General features: G+C 46.0%; 1 protein-coding gene across 3 annotated transcripts in view; it reads left to right on the top strand.

Moving 5' to 3' along the window:
* The window catches only part of LOC138349786 (uncharacterized), a 62,768-nt gene that overhangs the window by 24,249 nt on the left and 13,601 nt on the right, over positions 1 to 24,918 (top strand). For 2 of the 3 annotated variants that reach the window (XM_069308701.1, XM_069308702.1), the window contains exons 3-6: positions 5,046 to 5,099; positions 7,699 to 7,750; positions 12,957 to 13,055; positions 19,202 to 19,369. In XM_069308701.1, coding sequence (XP_069164802.1) covers positions 5,046 to 5,099; positions 7,699 to 7,750; positions 12,957 to 13,055; positions 19,202 to 19,369 — 373 coding nt within the window. The remainder of the gene's footprint in view (positions 1 to 5,045; positions 5,100 to 7,698; positions 7,751 to 12,956; positions 13,056 to 19,201; positions 19,370 to 24,918) is intronic. The other variant, XM_069308703.1, reaches the window with a different exon arrangement.

Here is a 24,918-nt window from a genome sequence, read left to right as displayed (position 1 = left end):
TGTGTGTGTGTGTGTGTGTGTGTGTGTGTGTGTGTGTGTGTGTGTGTGTGTGTGTGTGTGTGTGTGTGTGTGTGTGCGCGCGCGCGCGTGCGCGTGCGTGCGTGCGTGTGTGTGTGTGTGTATTTACTATTTGTCCCTGCAGGATCGAACTGTTAACTCTATCAATAGCACATATTAAGCAATAGACCTTTTGCTTAATATGTTAAATTAATTAACATATTAAACATATTTTATTATGTTAAAGCCTTCCTTTATTGTGTTAGTCTCAATGACAAATTATCGAGAAACTAGACATCCAATATATCTCCTCCTCCTCCTCTGCAGTTAACTTTAACCCTTGTTTCATATTGTTTCTCGAGTATAGATTTGTGGAGGTAGGCAAGGCCAGCAGAACCAGATGGTATTTGTTCCCCAAACTCTTGGGACTGATCGGTACAGAGGAGGCCTCGACGCTTCTTGCAGGGTCGGCGTTCAATCCCCCGATGATCCAAGTGGTTGGCCCACCCTTCCTTCCAACTGCCCTGCCACAGAAATCCTCATACTTCCGTGCATGTTAGCTAAGCGCCAGGAGTGAGAGCACATACTCTTAAATGTTGGAATATGCACGAGCCTCCACCATGTTAAACTTGATACTGTAGATAGCACACACAGGCGCCCACCCGCCCACACCCTGGCAACAAGACATGGCAACTTGTGGCAACAAACCATGACCACATTTCCTCACAAACCTGCCAGGGGGGGGGAGGGCTTGGGCCTAATGAGGCGGGAACTGCAGGCAAAGGGGAGGGTGGACGGTGGGCGGAAACTTACCCATTTTCCCTCGTCTGGTTAGGATAAGAACGGGGGGAACTTAAGAGGACGGGCAGAGTACCCCAGACCACCATCAGTTGGTAGTTTGGGTACTGTGGTAGCTATAGTGCATAGGGGCATTGCAGGTTCGAATCCCGATGGGTTTATAATTATTTATAGCGTGGGGGGACCATTGAAGGTTTATATATATGTTTATCTAGATTATATATATCATCTCAGATAACTCTTGACACCCCCCCTGAAGGACTCGTACCCAGGGCGTCCATGACCCCCTTAGACCGACGACACGACTGACTTTTAACCCCAAAACCCGACAGCATTCTTGGCTATTTTGGCCGCTGATGTTTCTCATCACATCACTTCAGCATGCGGGGGGCCGCGTGGCCATCAGTTGTGCGTCAGGGGCGAATGGTCCTCACGCCAACACGCATCAGAAAACGCTTGAAAACGGCCCTCCCACCCCCGTCACTCCCACCCCCGTCACTCCCACCCCCGTCACTCCCACCCTCGTCACTCCCACCCCCGTCACTCCCACCCCCGTCACTCCCACCCCCGTCACTCCCACCCCCGTCACTCCCACCCTCGTCACTCCCACCCTCGTCACTCCCACCCCCGTCACTCCCACCCCCGTCTCTCCCACCCCCGTCACTCCCACCCCCGTCACTCCCACCCTCGTCACTCCCACCCCCGTCTCTCCCACCCCCGTCTCTCCCACCCTCGTCACTCCCACCCTCGTCACTCCCACCCCCGTCACTCCCACCCCCGTCACTCCCACCCCTGTCTCTCCCACCCCTGTCTCTCCCACCCCCGTCACTCCCACCCTCGTCACTCCCACCCCCGTCTCTCCCACCCCCGTCACTCCCACCCTCGTCACTCCCACCCCCGTCACTCCCACCCCCGTCACTCCCACCCCCGTCACTCCCACCCCCGTCACTCCCACCCTCGTCACTCCCACCCCCGTCACTCCCACCCCCGTCACTCCCACCCCCGTCACTCCCACCCCCGTCACTCCCACCCCCGTCTCTCCCACCCCCGTCTCTCCCACCCCCGTCTCTCCCACCCCCGTCTCTCCCACCCCCGTCTCTCCCACCCCCGTCTCTCCCACCCCCGTCACTCCCACCCCCGTCACTCCCACCCCCGTCACTCCCACCCCCGTCACTCCCACCCCCGTCACTCCCACCCCCGTCACTCCCACCCCCGTCACTCCCACCCCCGTCACTCCCACACCCGTCACTCCCACCCCCGTCACTCCCACCCCCGTCACTCCCACCCCCGTCACTCCCACCCCCGTCACTCCCACACCCGTCACTCCCACCCCCGTCACTCCCACCCCGTCTCTGAGATACTAGAAGCAATTTTCCACAAGATCTTGCGTGATGAAAAGTTGGAATCAGGAGTACCAGCGAGTTATTAAGCTGTGATCCCGGCGGCGCCTCACTTAACCCATTCACCAGGGGGTTCCAGGGGCTGTACCCATACCCACACCCACCCCCCACACACCCACACGCCCACCCACACGCCCACACCCCACGCCCACACGCCCACCTGCCCGGGCACAAGAAGAGACACTTGAGGGTAACCTTTAAGCGAGCTAGTAAGGGCTTCTTAAGGTATGTATTGATTCTTGGTCCCTTGCTGGCTGCCATTCCTCCTCCTGTTGACACGGGCACCACCCGCTGCCGTCCCCCACACCCGCTGCCGTCCCACACCCGCTGCCGTCCCCCCCACCCGCTGCCGTCCCCCCACCCGCTGCCGTCCCCCCACCCGCTGCCGTCCCACACCCGCTGCCGTCCCCCCCACCCGCTGCCGTCCCCCCACCCGCTGCCGTCCCCCTCCCGCTGCCGTCCCACACCCGCTGCCGTCCCACACCCGCTGCCGTCCCACACCCGCTGCCGTCCCACACCCGCTGCCGTCCCCCACCCGCTGCCGTCCCCCCCACCCGCTGCCGTCCCACACCCGCTGCCGTCCCACACCCGCTGCCGTCCCACACACGCTGCCGTCCCCCACCCGCTGCCGTCCCACACCCGCTGCCGTCCCCCTCCCGCTGCCGTCCCCCACCCGCTGCCGTCCCACACCCGCTGCCGTCCCACACACGCTGCCGTCCCCCACCCGCTGCCGTCCCACACCCGCTGCCGTCCCCCTCCCGCTGCCGTCCCCCACCCGCTGCCGTCCCACACCCGCTGCCGTCCCACACCCGCTGCCGTCCCACACCCGCTGCCGTCCCCCTCCCGCTGCCGTCCCCCCATCCGCTGCCGTCCCCCCCACCCGCTGCCGTCCCCCCCACCCGCTGCCGTCCCCCCCACCCGCTGCCGTCCCCCCCACCCGCTGCCGTCCCCCCCACCCGCTGCCGTCCCCCCCACCCGCTGCCGTCCCCCCACCCGCTGCCGTTCCCCCCACCCGCTGCCGTCCCCCCACCCGCTGCCGTCCCCCCCACCCGCTGCCGTTCCCCCCACCCGCTGCCGTTCCCCCATCCGCTGCCGTCCCCCCACGCGCTGCCGTCCCCCCACCCGCTGCCGTCCCCCCCACCCGCTGCCGTCCCCCCCACCCGCTGCCGTCCCCCACACCCGCTGCCGTCCCCCCACCCGCTGCCGTTCCCCCCACCCGCTGCCGTCCCCCCACCCGCTGCCGTCCCCCCCACCCGCTGCCGTCCCCCCCACCCGCTGCCGTCCCCCCCACCCGCTGCCGTCCCCCCCACCCGCTGCCGTTCCCCCCACCCGCTGCCGTTCCCCCATCCGCTGCCGTCCCCCCACCCGCTGCCGTCCCCCCACCCGCTGCCGTCCCCCACCCGCTGCCGTCCCCCACTATGCAACGCCCGGGTTGCCTAATAGGCCGAGTGATTTTCTTCATTTTCAATAAATTGTTTGCAGTTAGTTTATTTGAATAATTGTTACTATATTATATTAAGAACATAAATTATTGACTTAGTTGAGTTAGGTTTGGTAGGGTTGGTTAGGTTGGGTTAGGTAGGGTTGGTTAAGTTAGGTTAGGTAGGGTTGGTTAGGTTAGGTAGGGTTTGGTAGGGTTGGTTAGGTTAGGTAGGGTTGGTTAAGTTAGGTTAGGTAGGGTTGGTTAGGTTAGGTTAGGTAGGGTAGGGTAGGGTTGGTTAGGTTAGGTTAGGTAGGGTTGGTTAAGTTAGGTTAGGGAGGGTTGGTTAGGTTAGGTAGGGTAGGGTAGGGTTGGTTAGGTTAGGTTAGGTAGGGTTGGCTAAGTTAGGTTAGGTAGGGTTGGTTAGGTTAGGTAGGGTAGGGTAGGGTTGGTTAGGTTAGGTAGGGTAGGGTAGCGTTGGTTAGGTTAGGTTAGGTTAGGTAGGGATGGTTAGGTTAGGTCATATATCTACGTTAGTTTTAACTCAAATGTAAACAAATTAACTCATACATAATGAAATGAATAGCTTTATCATTTCATAAAAAAATTAGAAAACATATATATGCAGGAAAACTTGGCTTATTAAGCAAATCGGGCCTTGCATAGTAGGCCGAGTACTGCGTTCTGGCTACTAGGTACAATATATATATATATATATATATATATATATATATATATATATATATATATATATATATATATATATATATATATATATATATATATATATATATTAGTTTAGTGTTGTTAGTTAGGGCTGGATGTTGTGGCGCAATATTTGCCTTTCATTATATATACACCTTTAACAATGTGCCCGCCCATGTGGGTCAGGGTGGAAGGGGGGGGGGGTGCCCCATGGTCAGGGGGGAGCCCATGGGTATCTTATGGGTGGTAGTGGACCTCCATGCCCATCCTGCGGGTGGTAGTGGACTTCATACCCATCCTGTGGGCGGCTGTAGAAAGCTTAAACTCATGAACATATGCAACCTTTGAATATATTGCTATAACCTTTCTGGCACTACAGCAACATGAATGAAGTATTTACACATTTCCTGAACACTTGTAATAGGAGTAGTATACCTAAATAAACATTTGAATTTGAAATTTGAATTTGAGTCGTCTCTGAATTCTGAATGTGTTTACATTCACTCACGTAAGATATATAAATAGTTCTGCTGACAGAGTTAACTCCTAGGAGTTTGTTGATGTCATTGCATGAACCTTTTTGATATGCTGCTCGTCTTGCATAATAGTTTGACGATAGATGGAATAACATAGTTGCTAATTTGGCGTAGCCTCGGAGACGGGGCTTCATAGAAAACTGTGACGCTGTGAGGAGGTTTTTAAGGTAAACTGTTGTATCTTTCCAGGGGTCGTATGGTATTGTGAAGCTGGCCTACAACGAGGAGGACGACACCCACTATGTGAGTACTGGGAGGTGACACCCTATGCCACAGTACACACAACAGGCCGCACAATACACATACACCATTCTCAACAGTATACACCATACTGTTCTCCACAGTACGCAATATACACCAGCCTCCACACTATACGAGATCCACCACAATATGTGTGTGTGTGTATTTGTGTGTGTATGTTGGTAGTATTTTTCTTTTAAACATGTCACTGAAGGAGTTTGTGTATGTATTTTTCAGCGGTCCTGAAAATAATTTCACTCAAGGAGGTAAATCTGAGTTTACTTCCCTAGAGTTCCTTTATTTAATTTGTGAAACGTGCCAATACATCTGTGTGACGTAGCAGCGCATCTGTGTGGCGTAGCGACGCATCTGTGTGGCGTAGCGACGCATCTGTGTGGCGTAGCGACGCATCTGTGTGGCGTAACGACGCATCTGTGTGGCGTAACGACGCATCTGTGTGGCGTAACGACGCATCTGTGTGGCGTAACGACGCATCTGTGTGGCGTAGCGACGCATCTGTGTGGCGTAACGACGCATCTGTGTGGCGTAGCGACCCATCTGTGTGGCGTAGCGACCCATCTGTGTGACGTAGCGACCCATCTGTGTGACGTAGCGACCCATCTGTGTGACGTAGCGACCCATCTGTGTGACGTAGCGACCCATCTGTGTGACGTAGCGACCCATCTGTGTGACTTGTGGAGGTGTCGGGGATGAAAGTCCCTGCGGCCCGGTCTCCGACCAGGCCTCCTGGTTGGTTGTCTGATCAACCAGGCTGTTGGACGCGGCTGCTCGCAGCCTGACGTATGAGTCACAGCCTGGTTGATCAGGTATCTTTTGGAGGTGTTTATCCAGTTCTCTCTTGAACACTGTGAGGGGTCGGCCAGTTATGCCCCTTATGTGTAGTGGAAGCGTGTTGAACAGTCTCGGGCCTCTGATGTTGATAGTTCTCTCTTGAACACTGTGAGGGGTCGGCCAGTTATGCCCCTTATGTGTAGTGGAAGCGTGTTGAACAGTCTCGGGCCTCTGATGTTGATAGAGTTCTCTCTTGAACACTGTGAGGGGTCGGCCAGTTATGCCCCTTATGTGTAGTGGAAGCGTGTTGAACAGTCTCGGGCCTCTGATGTTGATAGAGTTCTCTCTTGAACACTGTGAGGGGTCGGCCAGTTATGCCCCTTATGTGTAGTGGAAGCGTGTTGAACAGTCTCGGGCCTCTGATGTTGATAGAGTTCTCTCTCAGAGTACCTGTTGCACCTCTGCTCTTCAACGGGGGTATTCTGCACATCCTGCCATGCCTCCTGGTCTCATGTAGTGTAATCTCCACATTACTGTACAACGCATCATTCATAATTAATAATTCATTGTGTCGGGGGGACAGGCAGCCAGTTTATATATATATATATATATATATATATATATATATATATATATATATATATATATATATATATAAACCCATCCTCCTGTTTAGATAGTTCTTTTGTGTGACTATGTCTATCAGCACCACCTGGCTGTCATTCTCGTGTCTATCAGCACCACCTGGCTGTCATTCTCGTGTCTATCAGCACCATCTGGCTGTCATTCTCGTGTCTATCAGCACCATCTGGCTGTCATTCTCGTGTCTATCAGCACCACCTGGCTGTCATTCTCGTGTCTATCAGCACCACCTGGCTGTCATTCTCGTGTCTATCAGCACCACCTGGCTGTCATTCTCGTGTCTATCAGCACCACCTGGCTGTCATTCTCGTGTCTATCAGCACCACCTGGCTGTCATTCTCGTGTCTATCAGCACCACCTGGCTGTCATTCTCGTGTCTATCAGCACCACCTGGCTGTCATTCTCGTGTCTATCAGCACCACCTGGCTGTCATTCTCGTGTCTATCAGCACCACCTGGCTGTCATTCTCGTGTCTATCAGCACCACCTGGCTGTCATTCTCGTGTCTATCAGCACCACCTGGCTGTCATTCTCGTGTCTATCAGCACCACCTGGCTGTCATTCTCGTGTCTATCAGCACCACCTGGCTGTCATTCTCGTGTCTATCAGCACCACCTGGCTGTCATTCTCGTGTCTATCAGCACCACCTGGCTGTCATTCTCGTGTCTATCAGCACCACCTGGCTGTCATTCTCGTGTCTATCAGCACCACCTGGCTGTCATTCACGTGTCTATCAGCACCACCTGGCTGTCATTCACGTGTCTATCAGCACCACCTGGCTGTCATTCTCGTGTCTATCAGCACCACCTGGCTGTCATTCTCGTGTCTATCAGCACCACCTGGCTGTCATTCTCGTGTCTATCAGCACCACCTGGCTGTCATTCACGTGTCTATCAGCACCACCTGGCTGTCATTCTCGTGTCTATCAGCACCACCTGGCTGTCATTCTCGTGTCTATCAGCACCACCTGGCTGTCATTCTCGTGTCTATCAGCACCACCTGGCTGTCATTCTCGTGTCTATCAGCACCACCACCTGGCTGTCATTCTCGTGTCTATCAGCACCACCTGGCTGTCATTCTCGTGTCTATCAGCACCACCACCTGGCTGTCATTCTCGTGTCTATCAGCACCACCTGGCTGTCATTAACATGTATTATCTCTCTCGACAGGCCATGAAGATCCTCTCTAAGAAGAAGCTGATGAAGAAACACGGGTGTTTCGGTAAGTATCGCAGGTGTTGCGACACCTGTGTACCACACATGTGTACTACCTGTGTACCACACATGTGTACTACCTGTGTACCACACATGTGTACTACCTGTGTACTACCTGTGTACCACACATGTGTACTACCTGTGTACCACACATGTGTACTACCTGTGTACCACACATGTGTACTACCTGTGTACCACACATGTGTACTACCTGTGTACCACACATGTGTACTACCTGTGTACCACACATGTGTACTACTTGTGTACCACACACGTGTACTACCTGTGTACCACACACGTGTACTACCTGTGTACCACACACGTGTACTACCTGTGTACCACACATGTGTACTACCTGTGTACCACACATGTGTACTACCTGTGTACCACACATGTGTACTACCTGTGTACCACACATGTGTACTACCTGTGTACTGCCTGTGTACCACACATGTGTACTACCTGTGTACCACACATGTGTACTACCTGTGTACCACACATGTGTACTACCTGTGTACCACACATGTGTACTACCTGTGTACCACACATGTGTACTACCTGTGTACCACACATGTGTACTACCTGTGTACCACACATGTGTACTACCTGTGTACCACACATGTGTACTACCTGTGTACCACACATGTGTACTACCTGTGTACCACACATGTGTACTACCTGTGTACCACACATGTGTACTACCTGTGTACCACACATGTGTACTACCTGTGTACCACACATGTGTACTACCTGTGTACCACACATGTGTACTACCTGTGTACCACACATGTGTACTACCTGTGTACCACACATGTGTACTACCTGTGTACCTGGTGTAGTTGTGTTAATGTAATGTGTGTATATATGGTCGTCTATAAGAATGTGTATCTAGATTATTATTTAAAGGCGTCAAACGTGTTTTTTTTTTTGGTGGTAGGAGAGGCATTATGTTCATTCTGTGACCTGTAGAAGTCACAGTACACAGTCACTAAGTGCCTATAGGCTCCCCGCACTGTGCCGGGTGACAGCAGGGGGGGGGGGCGCTCAAGCCTCCAATCCGTCCTCGACTCAAGTCCATTCCATCCAGCGGTCGACCCCCACAGACTCATTCATAAACTTTTACATGGTGTTATTTCAAAACAGGAATTTTCTCAAATATAAATTAATATTATTGTATTGTGCATATATAGACATAGGTTAGGTTAGGTGTTTATAGGTTCTGTTGGCGATTATTTGTATTTGTAGTCCGTGGGTGAAGCATTTACAGCGTTGTGGTTCGAACACCAGTCGTCAGTGAAGCACTTGTTCCGGAAGTGTTCGAACGTCATCAGCTGTGCAACCCGTCCTCCAAACAAAGATCCAAAAGTGATTCCATGCACCCGCCAAACCCGCTGTTTATGAATGAAAAACGGTTTACACACGACTCACAACTGCTGACGTTCGAACAAATCCGGAACAAGTGCTTCACTGACGACTGTTGTTCGAATCACAACGCTGTAAATGCATCACCCACGGACTACAAATACAAATAATCGCCAACAGAACCTATAAACACCTAACCTAACCTATGCCTATATATCCACAATATGCTAATATATTATAATATTAATTTATATTTGAGGAAATTCACGTTTTTGAATGGAACAACATATTAAAAATCGTAAACACTGACGTTTCGACAATAGGCCGTTTTCTGTTTTCAAACGGCATATGTAGTCGTCTGATAAGTATTTTGATTATTTTAGGCTGTGTTGGGCTCGGTTGGATTAGGCTGTGTTGGGCTCGGTTGGATTAGGCTGTGTTGGGCTCGGTTGGATTAGGCTGTGTTGGGCTCGGTTGGATTAGGCTGTGTTGGGCTCGGTTGGATTAGGTTGGCTTGGGATATGTTGAAATAGGTTGGGTAAGGTTTAGGTAGGTCTTTACAACCCCCCCCCCCCCCCCCCCACCCACCACCTCTGACGACACACATTTGTTTCACACAGTTAACTCAATTTTACAACCTCAGAAAACAGAATGGAAAGGTAAACAATAGCTAAAACAAAAGTCCACTTCGGGCTCGCCATAGCCCGTGCTACTTGGAACTTTTTGTTCCAGATAGTGAATCCTTAACAACAACAGCTAAAACAAAAAAAGCTGTACTTAGGCCTAACTCTCAGCTACCTATTTCACTGCTAGGTGAACAGGGGCATCAGGTAAAAAAAGGACACATGCCCAACCGTTTCTGTTCTGCCTGTTGGGGATTGAACCCAGGGTCCCTCCGTTGTGAGTGGACACACCGCCATAGTGACAGTATTGGGCAGCGCCACTCATCCTGTGAGTGGACACACCGCCATAGTGACAGTATTGGGCAGCGCCACCCATCCTGTGAGTGGACACACCGCCATAGTGACAGTATTGGGCAGCGTCACTCATCCTGTGAGTGGACACACCGCCATAGTGACAGTATTGGGCAGCGTCACTCATCCTGTGAGTGGACACACCGCCATAGTGACAGCATTGGGCAGCGTCACTCATCCTGTGAGTGGACACACCGCCATAGTGACAGTATTGGGCAGCACCACTCATCCTGTGAGTGGACACACCGCCATAGTGACAGTATTGGGCAGCGCCACTCATCCTGTGAGTGGACACACCGCCATAGTGACAGTATTGGGCAGCGCCACCCATCCTGTGAGTGGACACACCGCCATAGTGACAGTATTGGGCAGCGCTACTCATCCTGTGAGTGGACACACCGCCATAGTGACAGTATTGGGCAGCGCCACCCATCCTGTGAGTGGACACACCGCCATAGTGACAGTATTGGGCAGCGCCACTCATCCTGTGAGTGGACACACCGCCATAGTGACAGTATTGGGCAGCGTCACTCATCCTGTGAGTGGACACACCGCTATAGTGACAGTATTGGGCAGCGTCACTCATCCTGTGAGTGGACACACCGCCATAGTGACAGTATTGGGCAGCGTCACTCATCCTGTGAGTGGACACACCGCCATAGTGACAGTATTGGGCAGCGTCACTCATCCTGTGAGTGGACACACCGCTATAGTGACAGTATTGGGCAGCGTCACTCATCCTGTGAGTGGACACACCGCCATAGTGACAGTATTGGGCAGCGTCACTCATCCTGTGAGTGGACACACCGCCATAGTGACAGTATTGGGCAGCGCCACCCATCCTGTGAGTGGACACACCGCCATAGTGACAGTATTGGGCAGCGCCACCCATCCTGTGAGTGGACACACCGCCATAGTGACAGTATTGGGCAGCGCCACCCATCCTGTGAGTGGACACACCGCTATAGTGACAGTATTGGGCAGCGTCACTCATCCTGTGAGTGGACACACCGCTATAGTGACAGTATTGGGCAGCGTCACTCATCCTGTGAGTGGACACACCGCCATAGTGACAGTATTGGGCAGCGTCACTCATCCTGTGAGTGGACACACCGCTATAGTGACAGTATTGGGCAGCGTCACTCATCCTGTGAGTGGACACACCGCCATAGTGACAGTATTGGGCAGCGTCACCCATCCTGTGAGTGGACACACCGCCATAGTGACAGTATTGGGCAGCGTCACCCATCCTGTGAGTGGACACACCGCCATAGTGACAGTATTGGGCAGCGTCACTCATCCTGTGAGTGGACACACCGCCATAGTGACAGTATTGGACAACGTCACTCATCCTGTGAGTGGACACGCCGCCATAGTAGCATGTACAACACTCCCCAATAGGAAGAAAACCCGCTGGGCTGCTCATTCTATCACTTGTACCCCAGACATCACTTCCCCAATGGCAAACATTCCAATTATAAGCTGTGTGAACAAGAGCTGGGACATACACTTACCACAATCTCAAAAATTGCCTTGTTATTAATGATTTCAGACCAAATGGTATATAGGTTACTTTGAGCTCTGTAACCGCAACATACACTCAGGTATATTGGGAGTTATTATTGTGTAGTGTAGATATTATTGTGATTTACCTGGAGATTGCAAAATGCCCGGCTCATTAATAGATTAGTCTCGTATCTCACGTTCTCTCTCGATATCACGTATGACTATCCTAGAAAATGGTTATATTAGATGAACTCATAGATAGACGCCATATCTATCCACGATAGACATAGATAGAATATGGCAGCCGCACATTGCTGCGCATACCTAAGCGGGTTATATAAAAAAATCGTAAATCGGAAATAGCTGAGTTTACGAAAGTTAGCCATTAATTATTGTATTTGTTCTAGATAATGTACAATGAACTATAGTGCCACCAGACGTAAAGTGCCACCTTATGTTAAGTAACGGAGACGTCCATCATTAGTGGTGAGTGAAGTCACGGGCATCATATGACTGACATCAGAGGCTGAATGACCAAATATACCGGAAATTTTTAGTTCGGTAGGGTGGGTGAAATTGTTTTGTTTACCCGAGGGCCACTAGCATTCTGGTGGCCTCGACGAGGACAGGAAGCTGGCGGCTTGTCAAAGGTCCCCCCGTCCCATTTGTCTTGCGTTTTGTGATAAAGTGTGGTGATGCAGGAAGTGGGGTTGGGAGAGTTTGGGCTAGGGGTGGGGGGAGGGGGGAGGGGGGATTGTTCCACCATCTTGCATGATAATATATGACCCGCTTCTGTTGCCCCTTACGGGTTATTCATGCCCGTGCCAACTCTTGGGGGGTGGCTTAGTGTTTATCAGTCTGTGTTGCCTCTCCCCTGGATGCCTCGAGCACTATTTATACCGATTCCCAGCCTCCCTTCCCCCACCCCACACCTGCCCCGAGGTGGGCTGTGGTCACCCACACCTGCCCCGAGGTGGGCTGTGGTCACCCACACCTGCCCCGAGGTGGGCTGTGGTCACCCACACCTGCCCCGAGGTGGGCTGTGGTCACCCACACCTGCCCCGAGGTGGGCTGTGGTCACCCACACCTGCCCCGAGGTGGGCTGTGGTCACCCACACCTGCCCCGAGGTGGGCTGTGGTCACCCACACCTGCCCCGAGGTGGGCTGTGGTCACTCACACCTGCCCCGAGGTGGGCTGTGGTCACCCACACCTGCCCCGAGGTCTCCTGTGTTCCACCATTGCATGTCTCTTAATTATATATATATATATATAGCATCCAGCATGTACATTCTCACCTCATTTTTATTTTTACACTTTTATTTTCTTATTTTATGTTGGTCCTTGTGTGTTGATGTGTGCATGGCGGACAGGTCGAGCCTGGACCATAGGAGCGGAGACGGAAGCTGCGACCCACGCTCGTTCCCTCAGCCCACACTTCCTGGCTAGCTCCTCCCCGCCCCCGTCAAGAGGTAAGTCTTCGTCAATCAATAACATAACGCGAGATAACCTTCAAGATAAGTCTTAATTGTTGACAGCCTCTTGCTCCGTCACGACCCTCGTCTGGGCAGACCTGAGCAGCTTGGACGCCTTCACCACCTCACCTAATGGGTCTTCTGCCAGTTATTATTTAGTATTGGAAAGAACATGTTGTCTGGTAGAGCAGATCTGGTGGTGGGGTGAGGCGATGGCACCAATCAATCAGACTTGCCGGTTAAGTCACGGTAGAAAAACCTGTCAAAAGTGACCACTTTGGTTTTGAATGTGTGTGTACTCAGCTATTTTTGCTTGCGGGGGGTTGAGCTTTGGCTCTTTGGTCCCGCTTCTCGACTGTCAATTAACTGGTGTACAGGTTCTTTGAGCCTACTGGGATCTGTCATATCTACACTTGAAACTGTGTATGGAGTCAGCCTCCACGACAACACTTCCTAAAGCATTCCATTTGTCAACCACTCTGACACTAAAAAAGTTCTTTCTAATATCTCTGTGACTCATTTGGGCACTCAGCTTCCACCTGTGTCCCCGTGTGTGTGTGTGTGTGTGTGTGTGTGTGTGTGTGTGTGTGTGTGTGTGTGTGTGTGTGTGTGTGTGTGTGTGTGTGTGTGTGTGTGTGTGTGTACTCACCTAGTACTCACCTAGTTGTGTCTGCAGGATCGAGCATTGACTCTTGGATTCCGCCTTTCGAGCATCGGTTGTTTACAGTAATGACTCCTGTCCCATTTCCCTATCATACCTGGTTTTAAAATTATAAATAGTATTTGCTTCCACAACCTGTTCCTGAAGTGCATTCCATTTTCCCACTACTCTCACGCTAAAAGAAAACTTCCTAACATCTCTGTGACTCATCTGAGTTTCAAGCTTCCATCCATGTCCCCTCGTTCTGTTACTATTCCGTGTGAACATTTCGTCTATGTCCACTCTGAGTATCCCTCTGTGTGTGTGTGTGTGATAATTACCGTTGTGAGGGACAGGAAGCGTGTGTGTGTGTGTGTGTATACTGAATATATACTGTACTTAGGCCGTACTTAGCTCAGTCGATTAAGGCAGTGTCTGGGATGCTTCCGGATGCAGGTTCGAATCCTCGTCACGGCCCTTGTGGATTTGTTCAACTGAATATATATATATATACTTCTATCAAGGCTTGTATCGAGGCTCCCTCCCGCCCCCCCCCCCCCAAGGTCGAACTCCTGATCCTTCAACTTCAAGTAAGTTTATTGAGGAAACTGATGTACATCTCAAAAAGATAGAGTAGCTTAGGCTCTTTCTACTCCCTCCCCCCCCCCTCCTTAAAGTCCCTCAAGGGACCCTAAATCCAGGGAGTAGAAATCCATAAATCACAGACCAAAAATCACATTTAAATATAGTAAACAGAGCACATAAGTGTTAGAACCTATTGGGCACATGAGCGTTCCAACATTCCTCCTGTTTATTGGAATCTATTTTCTAGTAGTTTAGAAAGTAGTTTATAGTAGCGTTGAATAGTATTTCTAAGTTTTTAAGGGCTGAAATATATTTATGGGAACGGGCGAAAACTTTGTTGGTACAGTAAACTTTTCTTAATAAATGGTGTAGGAAATGTTCAGCTTGGAATGAGAGCGTTTGCTAAAACTTGCAATGTGTATTTTTTTTTAACGTGAATGAATTAAAAAGTGTAGAAGCGTGTTAAATATGCTTTAACACGATAGTAAATATATTTGCCAGTGTAGGTAACATTTAGATAAGCAACCATCAAACTGTTAATATTTTCCAATGGAACATAAGAATGAAGGCAACTGCCAGGTCCTGTGCCAGGTAAGTCCACAACGGGCTCACCATAGCCGGTGCTACTTGGAACTTGTTCCGAGTAGCTGAATCTTCTATAACAACAACAACAGCAGAAGGCCTATTGGCCTCTGTTCACCTATCAGTGAGTAGTATTCAAGAATTAGTCAGCTTGTTATAGGGTTAATTACATCCTGGGTGGGGTCAGTAATTCAACCTTGAGGGGGGGGGGGTAGCTAGAGACCTCAATAAAAGCCAGATGTGTATGAATACACTCTGGCTTCCTGTCCCCTGACACAGTGAATTATAAATTATTGTGAATTATAGATTTCTGCACCATGCAAGATGGCGAAGGTTGGGATCCGGGTGGAGATTTTCCTTCGTGTAAGAGAATAGGAAAGGTGGAGAGGAAGGTGGGAAGGAGGAGGGAAGGAGGAGGGAAGCAAGCACGATAGACCTGTGTAGAGTGTACAGGACTACAGGTCAGAGTTCAAGAGAGTGACCGCGGGTCGGCCCAGTACATCGGGTCCGCCTAATTACCCATAGCTACCCAAACTTACTCAAAGCTACACAAAGCTTCCTAGCATTACATTAGTAATGAATAAATATGATATATTTATTCATTATAATGTTGGTGCTGAATGTAGAACATGGAAAATATATTTTTACTCTGAAAAAGTATCATTTTATAACGAAATTAGACGAAAATGAGCTGCTGATGATGCCAAAGGAAGTCGACGGTCCAATCGACCATTTTTTTCCGGTCCGTCTAATTACCACAAGCTACACACACTTCAGAAAACTTCCTGGCAATACGTTAGTAATGAATAAATATGATATATTTACTCATTATAATGTTGGTGCTGAATGTACAACACGAAAAAACATAATTTTAATCTGAAAAAGTATCTTTTTATAAAGAAATTTGACAAAAATAAAGAGCTGGTGACGCCAAATCAAGTCGCCGATCCAAGCGTTGGTTAGGTTAGGTTAGGTTAGGTTTGGTCAGGTCAGGTCAGGTCAGGTTAGGTCAGGTCAGGTCAGGTTAGGTCAGGTCAGGTCAACCTAACCTAACCTATCATATTTATTCATTACTAACGTATTGCCAGGAAGCTTTGTGAAGCTTGTGTAGCTTGTGGTAATTAGACGGACCCCACTATACATTTATTTTTATATGAATATTACTTATTACAAGCATCATTTGTATGACTTGAATTGTCTTGTGTCTATAGTGAGTAGAGAAGTATTGTGCTTGGTAGAGATTTTGTGTTTTGGTAACAAAGATGGTAAATGCATTACCATGGGCTGTATGGTTACGAGCATCGAAGCCGTGTAATGTTGTACAAACCATCGAACCCCGACCTTTACTGCATAAGAAAAAAAGGTAATTTAGAATCTGCCCTATAAAAGTCCTTAGAGTAATTGGACGGGAACACACGTCCCTCTCTACGGCAGAGTCACACTGGCAATATACAAATATGGAAAATAAGTTTCTATTATTACAAGTGGTTTTATTTTTAAGTCATAATGTTACTTTACAGAATAGCTATTGCAAATAAGGTATTATTTAACAGACCAGGTATTACTGATTTTGTAGGACTATTAGTCCTTCAAAATCCAGGACTTGCTCACGTGAGTTAAGTTTGTAATCCTTCAAGAGCTCAATACAGATTTTTCTCAAATATTTAAACAGTACTTCACAGCTAGGTGAGTACATATATTAATCGGCTTCCAGCGTTCCAATTTTTTACTTTTTTTTTAAGTTCTCAAATTCTACCATGCCTAAGCACCTGACATTTATCACACAAACAGTACTATATATTGATGGCACTGCTCTGACCATTGTACTACAAGAACTTTGTGAAATGCCCTGAAAATTGTCTAAAATGGGTATAGCTAAGTAAATCCTTCTGTTCATACCTTTAGTATCCAAGGTGATATCTGGTCTTACTATTAAATTTGTATTACCTAAGCTTTTTCCTCTAATTATTGCAATAATTATATATTACTAGCTGTACCCAGTCATGCGTTGCTGAGCCTCAGCAACCCTCCACTGTCCCCCCATCCTCCCCACCATTCCCCCCCCCCATCCCCGTGTCCTCCTAACCATTCCCCACTCCCCTGCCCCCCCCCCCCCACCATTTCCCCCTCCCTCCCGTCCTCCCCACTATTCTCCACTCCCCCGTCCCCTTGTCCTCCCCACCATTACCCCCTCCCCCATTCCCTCGTCCTCCCCACCATCCCTCACTCCCGTCCCCTCGTCCTCCCCACCATTCCCCACTCCCTTGTCCGATGCGTTCCTAAATGATCTGATGTTCCCATCAGAAAAATGGGAACATTAAATGATCTGATGTTCCCATCACAGAAAAATAAGAAGAGTTAAAAAAAAAAAAAAAAAACAATGAAAAAATAAAAAAATAAATTATACTCACAAAATGAATGGTGTGGTAAACAACACAGGTCAATTCCAATGCAATGTTACACAAAATAATTAAATCAAAATTAAAATAAATCGAAATATATGAAAATTCAATTTACCAATGAAATTGGAAACATTGAAATGAAATCGTAACATATTTAGTATAGCGTGTGTTGCTTTTACATGCAACAGATGACACTATATTTAAAAAAAAAAAAAGCATGTTTTTACCTGTCACAGGTGTGGCATATAAAAACACGCGCGTATTCAAATACAACATTGTGTCAAAATTTCAAAGCAATCAGTGAAGAACTTTCGGAGATTAGCGATTTTGAACAAACGAACATTTCCATTTTTATTTATGTAGATTATTATATAATATAGTTATTAATAACTATAATTTGGTTATTGCAAGTTTGTCAACCACGTTTAAAAAATATTCAACAATGTTGTAGCAAAAGTTGTTATCCACTTTGCAGATAGCTTGCTCTAAATTTTGTCTTTTATATTGTTTGGTTTTCTAAATTTAAATACAGTAGTAATTTAGGCTCAACTTGGTCTTTTCTAACATTCCCTTTTAAACTAAATTTCTTCTCTCCTTACCATGAGCATAGGTCTCATTATGTAACTACACTTAGGTAATTACAGTCAGTATAGTGTTCCAAATTAGCTCCAACTACATAAACTACAGAGGTTCAAGATCTGCACAACATTTACATATCATTATTATGTTGTTATTATTATTATTAAACACATGTTATTATATATAGTATTACCATATTAAATTGATGTTATTTATTTAAACGTACTGGTATGTACAATACGTGTTTCTGGTCTTGGGTCGACGACTGACCGTTCCCAGGATGCAACCTGCAAAAGTCTTCCTTTAAATCAAAATGTAAAATTCTCATCTCAATCTTGCATGAAACTTCATTCATTAAGCATTCAAATTTTATTTACAAAAAGTACCTGTACCAGTACTTCTGCTTCTTACAATATGAGGATGTCTGTATTTTGAGCTGTGTGGTAGAGAACATGTATATCTGAGCAGTCTATGCAACTCATCTCGAGTCACATTTCATTGTTGGGTAGTGATCAGGGTGTGTTGTCACATCCCTGATCAGGACGAGTCTGTAGCCCTATTAACTGCCTGTACCAATCATGGGAAGTGTGGATGTGAAAGGCAAGTTTGACAAATATTTGTTCAAAAGCTGCACTTTGTGAGCCATGGTCTGGCTAGGCCTGATAGTCACTTCCAGCATGTACGAATCTCAGGTAGGTTGGAACACTCTATTGATTCCAAACTTAATTTTTCATTGTGACTTTCCAGCTCTTGTTGTGAGGCTGATTTTTTTTTTATTGCATCTTGTTCTCATTTTCACCATGACCCGCAGTTCTTGCATTAGGCTTGCCTGCTTATTATTTGCTTTTTTCCTTTATAGTTTTGCTCACAGACATGTTACTGCTGTTTTATATCAGTGTAGAGATGTTTATCTTCTATTTACACTTTTAATTCTTATCTCTGCATCCTTCTGCATCTTCACACATCCTCAGCAGGTCACCTCCCCACCTCAAGGATGCAGACACATCTATGGAATGAGCTAGCTGTTCTATTGTAAACAAATTTGACCACCACCTGGATGTTTGCCTAGCTGGTTAAGTTTTCTTGTATATAGTTTGGAGAAATTCTGTGTTTTTATTTTCCAAAATTTTTCTTCGTGAATTATTTTACACCCAAATATAGTACCTGCACCTTGTTACATTGGCCTTCTTTTCAGTCTGGACAGTTTTGAAGATTACTGCCTTAATTGGCAGTCTTTGTGTGTGTTTCCTTTTCTGAATTTGTTTATGATTAGTTGGTATAAATTGAACAGGAATTGAACAATGATTCAGTTTTGAATTGGAAGCTTTCTGATGTTACTAAAATTCTCTCCACAGTTAAGGGACGGCTGCCACCTCCCAGAGCATCACTAGGAGGACGACCAATTGAAAATCCCCTTGACCGTGTACACAGGGAGATAGCCATATTGAAGAAGCTCAACCATCACAATGTTGTCAAGCTGGTTGAAGTCCTCAATGATCCTGATGAAGATAATTTTTATATGGGTGAGTAATTACCTTCAATAATTCAAATAATATCATGAGTTAACTCAGATGATGCCACTTTGCAGCTAGTATGCTTGTAATTGCATAATAAAGTCTCAAGAACTTGGATATGGGCTACAGTAATGTATTGTGAATTTATTTCATGCTGAAATTACATTATATAATTATCAAGTTATCCTACAATAGTGCCATAGAAATGTATATTCACTAAGGTGCAAAGACATGCCACAAAGTGGTTCCCAGAACTGAAGGACAAGAGCTACAAAGAGAGGTTAGAGCATTAAATATGCCAAAACTAGACAACAGAAGAAAAAGGGGTGATATGATCACTACGTACAAAATAGTAACAGGAATTGATAAAATCAACAGGGAGGATTTCCTGAGACCTGGAACTTCAAGAACAAGAGGTCATAGATTTAAACTAAACACAGATGCTGAAGAAATATGAGAAAATTCGCTTTCACAAACAGAGTGGCAGACGGATGGAACAAGTTAGGTGAGAAGGTGGTGGAGGCTAAGACCATCAGTAGTTTCAAAGCATTATATTGCAAAGAGTGCTGGGAAGACAGGACACCACGAGTGTAGCTCTCATCCTGTAACTACACTTAGGTAAAACACACACACACAGAAGAAGCAGTAAAGGAAGCCAAACACTGTAGCAACCAGGATAAAACAAACATTAGGCAGGAAGTCAGAAAGCATCAAATCCTAAATTGGTGCAAAACACAGTTGATCGAAGTAAGTCTCAGATAATTTTTGGTTGCAAAGAAAAGAAGATAACATCTAGGTCAGAAAGAGCTGTAGAAGAATAGAAAGTAGTAGATAAAATTGTTGATCTCGTGGAAGGTCTTACTACCATCGAGAATGTCTGCGACTACAGGAGGATTGGAAAGTATGTAAAAGGGAAAGATCGACCTTTGAGGATTACCCTGAACGGTGCCAAACAGATGGAAGAAGTACTAAGGAATGATACAAAATTACAAAGTGATGAAGAAGGGAAAGTATGGTCGTTAAGACGAGATCTTTCAAGAGAAGACAGAGAAGCTAAAACTGAACTTCGTCGTGGCAAAACGTCTAAATGAGAGCAAGAATGAAGAAGAAATCAATTTTTTTTTCTACAAAGTGACAGGGGTAGGCAGACCAGTAAAATGGTACAAAAAGGCAAACCAACAAAATCACTAGAGAAAGGGTAGTGAAGAATAAGGAGAAATGGAACATGTTCCTGAAAATTGCATACACCAACATAGATGGAGTGAGATCAAAGATACTGGGGTTAAGTAATAATAATAATAATAATTTTTATTTAGGTAAAGGTACATACATAAAGAGATTTTACAAAGTTTGTTGGCTTTATAGATAGAGCTAGTACATACAATGCCTAAAGCCACTATTACGCAAAGCGTTTCGGGCAGGAAAAAACACTAATGACTAAAGCTTAAAACTAATGGGTAAAAAGAATAAAATGTGTTGAGTACAAATAAAAATAGAGGTAAAAGAGGGGGGAACATTGTTGAAAAAGCAGCACAAATACAATTACAAATTATTACAGAAAATTACATTCAAACAGCGTTGATTTGAAAAACAAAAAAAAAACAAAAAACATACATGGGTTGACAACAGAGGGGTAAGGTAGGTTACAGGGAATTTATTAGGTATAGCTTCGTTTTTAACTTAAACTGGTTGAGAGAGGTACAGTCTTTGACATGGTTGGGAAGGTCATTCCACATTCTGGGCCCCTTGATTTGTAGAGCATTTCTGGTTTGATTAAGTCGTACTCTAGGAATATCAAAACTGTATTTATTTCTGTGATTGTTATTGTTAAGTGATGTAATACAGCTGCAGACACCAGACATTGTTGCACTCACAGAGACTAAACTTGAAGATGATATTTTAAATGAGGTCATATTCCCAAGGAGGCTACTGAGTCTGGAGACGGGACAGAAAAATTTGGAAAGGCAGTGGTGTTGCTGTGCTGGTGAAAGAACACCTAAAGGTAAATGAAATAATGATTGCCAATCCACGAGACGTTGACATAATAGCACTAGAGATCTGCAATCAGGATGATAAATTAATGATCATAAATGCATATAGTCCACCGCCAAGCAACACATGAACAAAGGAGGAGCTAGATAATAAACGAGAGGGGTCTTATAACAATAATGAGAGAGATTGTAGTGAGAGCTGATAAAGATAGATCATGACTGTTGGTAGTCGGCAACTTCAACTTGAAATCCATAGACTGGGAGGCATATGAAGCTAGAACAGAGGATTTTTGGACTTGTAGATTCGTAAACCTCATCCTGGAAACATTAAAATTCATGTTTCAACATGTTAAACAAGCTACGAGGATGAGGGAAGGGGATGTTCCCTCCATGCTGGATTTGATATTTACCAGGAAAGAGGAAGAGATATTTGACATTCAGTACCTTCCTCCCTTGGGTAAAAGTGACCATGTCTTTTTGGGAATAAAGTTTGCAATGTGTTATAATCTGGAAGAAAATGAGGTTGAAGCATTTGAAAAACCTGATTTCAGGGGAGGTCATTATGGGGAATGCGGACATTTCTTTATGGAATTTGACTGGAAAGACTTGCTATTAGGATATGAAGTAAATGTCATATTTTATGAAATATATGATAAAGGCACAACAAAATTTATACCAAAACAGAGATGCAGAACTAGGAAACAGGATTGGTTCAACGGAAATTGCGAGAGGGCCAGAGACCAAAAGTCACAAAAATGGAATCAATATAGGAAGAGGCCAAACCCCCAAACATACCAGCGATACATAGATGCGAGAAACAACTATTCAATTCAGTCTCCGTGGTGTAGTGGTAAGACACTCGCCTGGCGTTCCGCGAGCGCTATGTCATGGGTTCGTATCCTGGCCGGGGAGGATTTACTGGGCGCAATTCCTTAACTGTAGCCTCTGTTTAACGCAACAGTAAAATGTGTACTTGGATGAAAAAACGATTCTTCGCGGCAGGGGATCGTATTCCAGGGACCTGCCCGAAACGCTACACGTACTAGTGGCTGTACAAGAATGTACCAACTCTTGTATATATCTCAAAAAAAAAAAAAAAAAAAAAAAAAACTACACGGCAGTGAGGAGAGAGGCAGAAAGAAATTTTGAAAAGAGATTGCTGACAAATGTAAAACTAAACCAGGCCTCTTCTCTAAATTCATTAACAACAAATTGCAGGTAAAGGATAATACTCAGAGGTTGAAAATGGGAAACAGATTCACAGAAAATGAAAAGGAAATGTGGGAAACATTAAACGAAAAGTTCCGAAGTGTGTTTGTACAAAATGAAATCTTCAGGGAACTAGACACAATTAGAATTCCAGAGAACAACATAGAGCACATAGAGATGTCTAGAGACGAAGTGGAAAAAATGCTAAAGGAGCTAAGTAAGAACAAAGCAGTTGGTCCAGATGAAGTTTCACCATGGGTTCTGAGGGAATGTGCACCTGAGCTCAGCATTACATATTAAATGATTTTTCAGGCATCCCTGTGTACAGGCATTGTAGCTGATGCGTGGAAAAAGGCTGACATAGTTCCACTATACAAAAGTGGCAGCAGGGAAGACCCCCCTCAATTATAGACCTGTATCATTGACAAGTATAATAGTCAAAATACTGGAAAAAGTAATTAAAATTAAATGGGTAGAACACCTGGAGAAAAACGATATAATATCGGTCAGTATGATTTTCGATCTGGAAGATCCTGTGTAACAAATTTATTCAGTTTTTATGATTGAACCACAGAGATTTTACAGGAAAGAGATGGTTGGGTTGACTATTCTGGAAACTGGACCATACTGGAGGGGTGACAGGTAAACTTCTAACATGGATGACAAATTTTCTAACTGATAGAAAAATGAGGGCAGTAATCAGAGGCAATGTATCAGACTGGAGAAATGTCACAAGTGGCGTACCACAGTACACCCTGTGTACAGGAATCGTAGCAGACGTGTGGAAACAGGCTAACATAGTTCCAATCTACAAAAGTGGCAGCAGGGAAGACCCCCTCAATTATAGACCTGTATCATTGACAAGTGTAATAGTGAAAGTATTGGAAAAACTAATCAAAACTAAATGGGTAGAACACCTAGAGAGAAATGATATAATATCAGACAGACAGTATGGTTTTCGATCTGGAAGATCCTGTGTATCGAATTTACTCAGTTTCTATGATCGAGCCACAGAGATATTACAGGAAAGAGATGGTTGGGTTGACTGCATCTATCTGGACCTAAAAAAGGCTTTCGACAGAGTTCCACATAAGAGGTTGTTCTGGAAACTGGAAAATATTGGAGGGGTGACAGGTAAGCTTCTATCATGGATGAAAAATTTTCTGACTGATAGAAAAATGAGGGCAGTAATCAGAGGCAATGTATTGGAATGGAGAAATGTCACAAGTGGAGTACCACAGGGTTCAGTTCTTGCACCAGTGATGTTTATTGTGTACATAAATGATCTACCAGTTGGTATACAGAATTATATGAACATGTTTGCTGATGATGCTAAGATAATAGGAAGGATAAGAAATTTAGATGATTGTCATGCCCTTCAAGAAGACCTGGACAAAATAAGTAGATGGAGCACCACTCGGCAAATGGAATTTAATGTTAATAATTGTCATGTTATGGAATGTGGAATAGGAGAACATAGACCCCACACAACCTATATATTATGTGAGAAATCTTTAAAGAATTCTGATAAAGAAAGAGATCTAGGGGTGGTTCTAGATAGAAAACTATCACCTGAGGACCACATAAAGAATATTGTGCAAGGAGCCTATGCTATGCTTTCTAACTTCAGAATTGCATTTAAATACATGGATGGCGATATACTAAAGAAATTGTTCATGACTTTTGTTAGGCCAAAGCTAGAATATGCAGCTGTTGTGTGGTGCCCATATCTTAAGAAGCACATCAACAAACTGGAAAAGGTGCAAAGACATGCTACTAAGTGGCTCCCAGAACTGAAGGGTAAGAGCTACGAGGAGAGGTTAGAAGCATTAAACATGCCAAAACTAGAAGACAGAAGAAAAAGAGGTGATATGATCACTACATACAAAATAGTAACAGGAATTGATAAAATCGACAGGGAAGATTTCCTGAGACCTGGCACTTCAAGAACAAGAGGTCATAGATTTAAACTAGCTAAACACAGATGCCGAAGAAATATATGAAAATTCACCTTCGCAAATAGTGGTAGACGGTTGGAACAAGTTAAGTGAGAAGGTGGTGGAGGCCAAGACCGTCAGTAGTTTCAAAGCGTTATATGACAGAGTGCTGGGAAGACGGGACACCACGAGCATAGCTCTCATCCTGTAACTACACTTAGGTAATTAAACTTAGGTAATTACAGGGTTCAGTTCTTGCACCGGTAATGTTCATTATCTACGTTAACGATCTACCAGATGGAATACAGAATTATATGAACATGTTTGCTGATGATGCTAAGATAATAGGGAAGATAAGAAACTTAGATGATTGCCATACACTTCAAGAAGACCTGGACAAAATAAGTATATGGAGCACCAC

This window comes from Procambarus clarkii, chromosome 63 (genome assembly GCF_040958095.1).
Source record: "Procambarus clarkii isolate CNS0578487 chromosome 63, FALCON_Pclarkii_2.0, whole genome shotgun sequence".
NCBI classification, from domain to species: domain Eukaryota; kingdom Metazoa; phylum Arthropoda; class Malacostraca; order Decapoda; family Cambaridae; genus Procambarus; species Procambarus clarkii.
The sequence above is the reverse complement of the archived record's forward strand: the minus strand, read 5'-3'. Positions and strand labels throughout refer to the sequence as shown.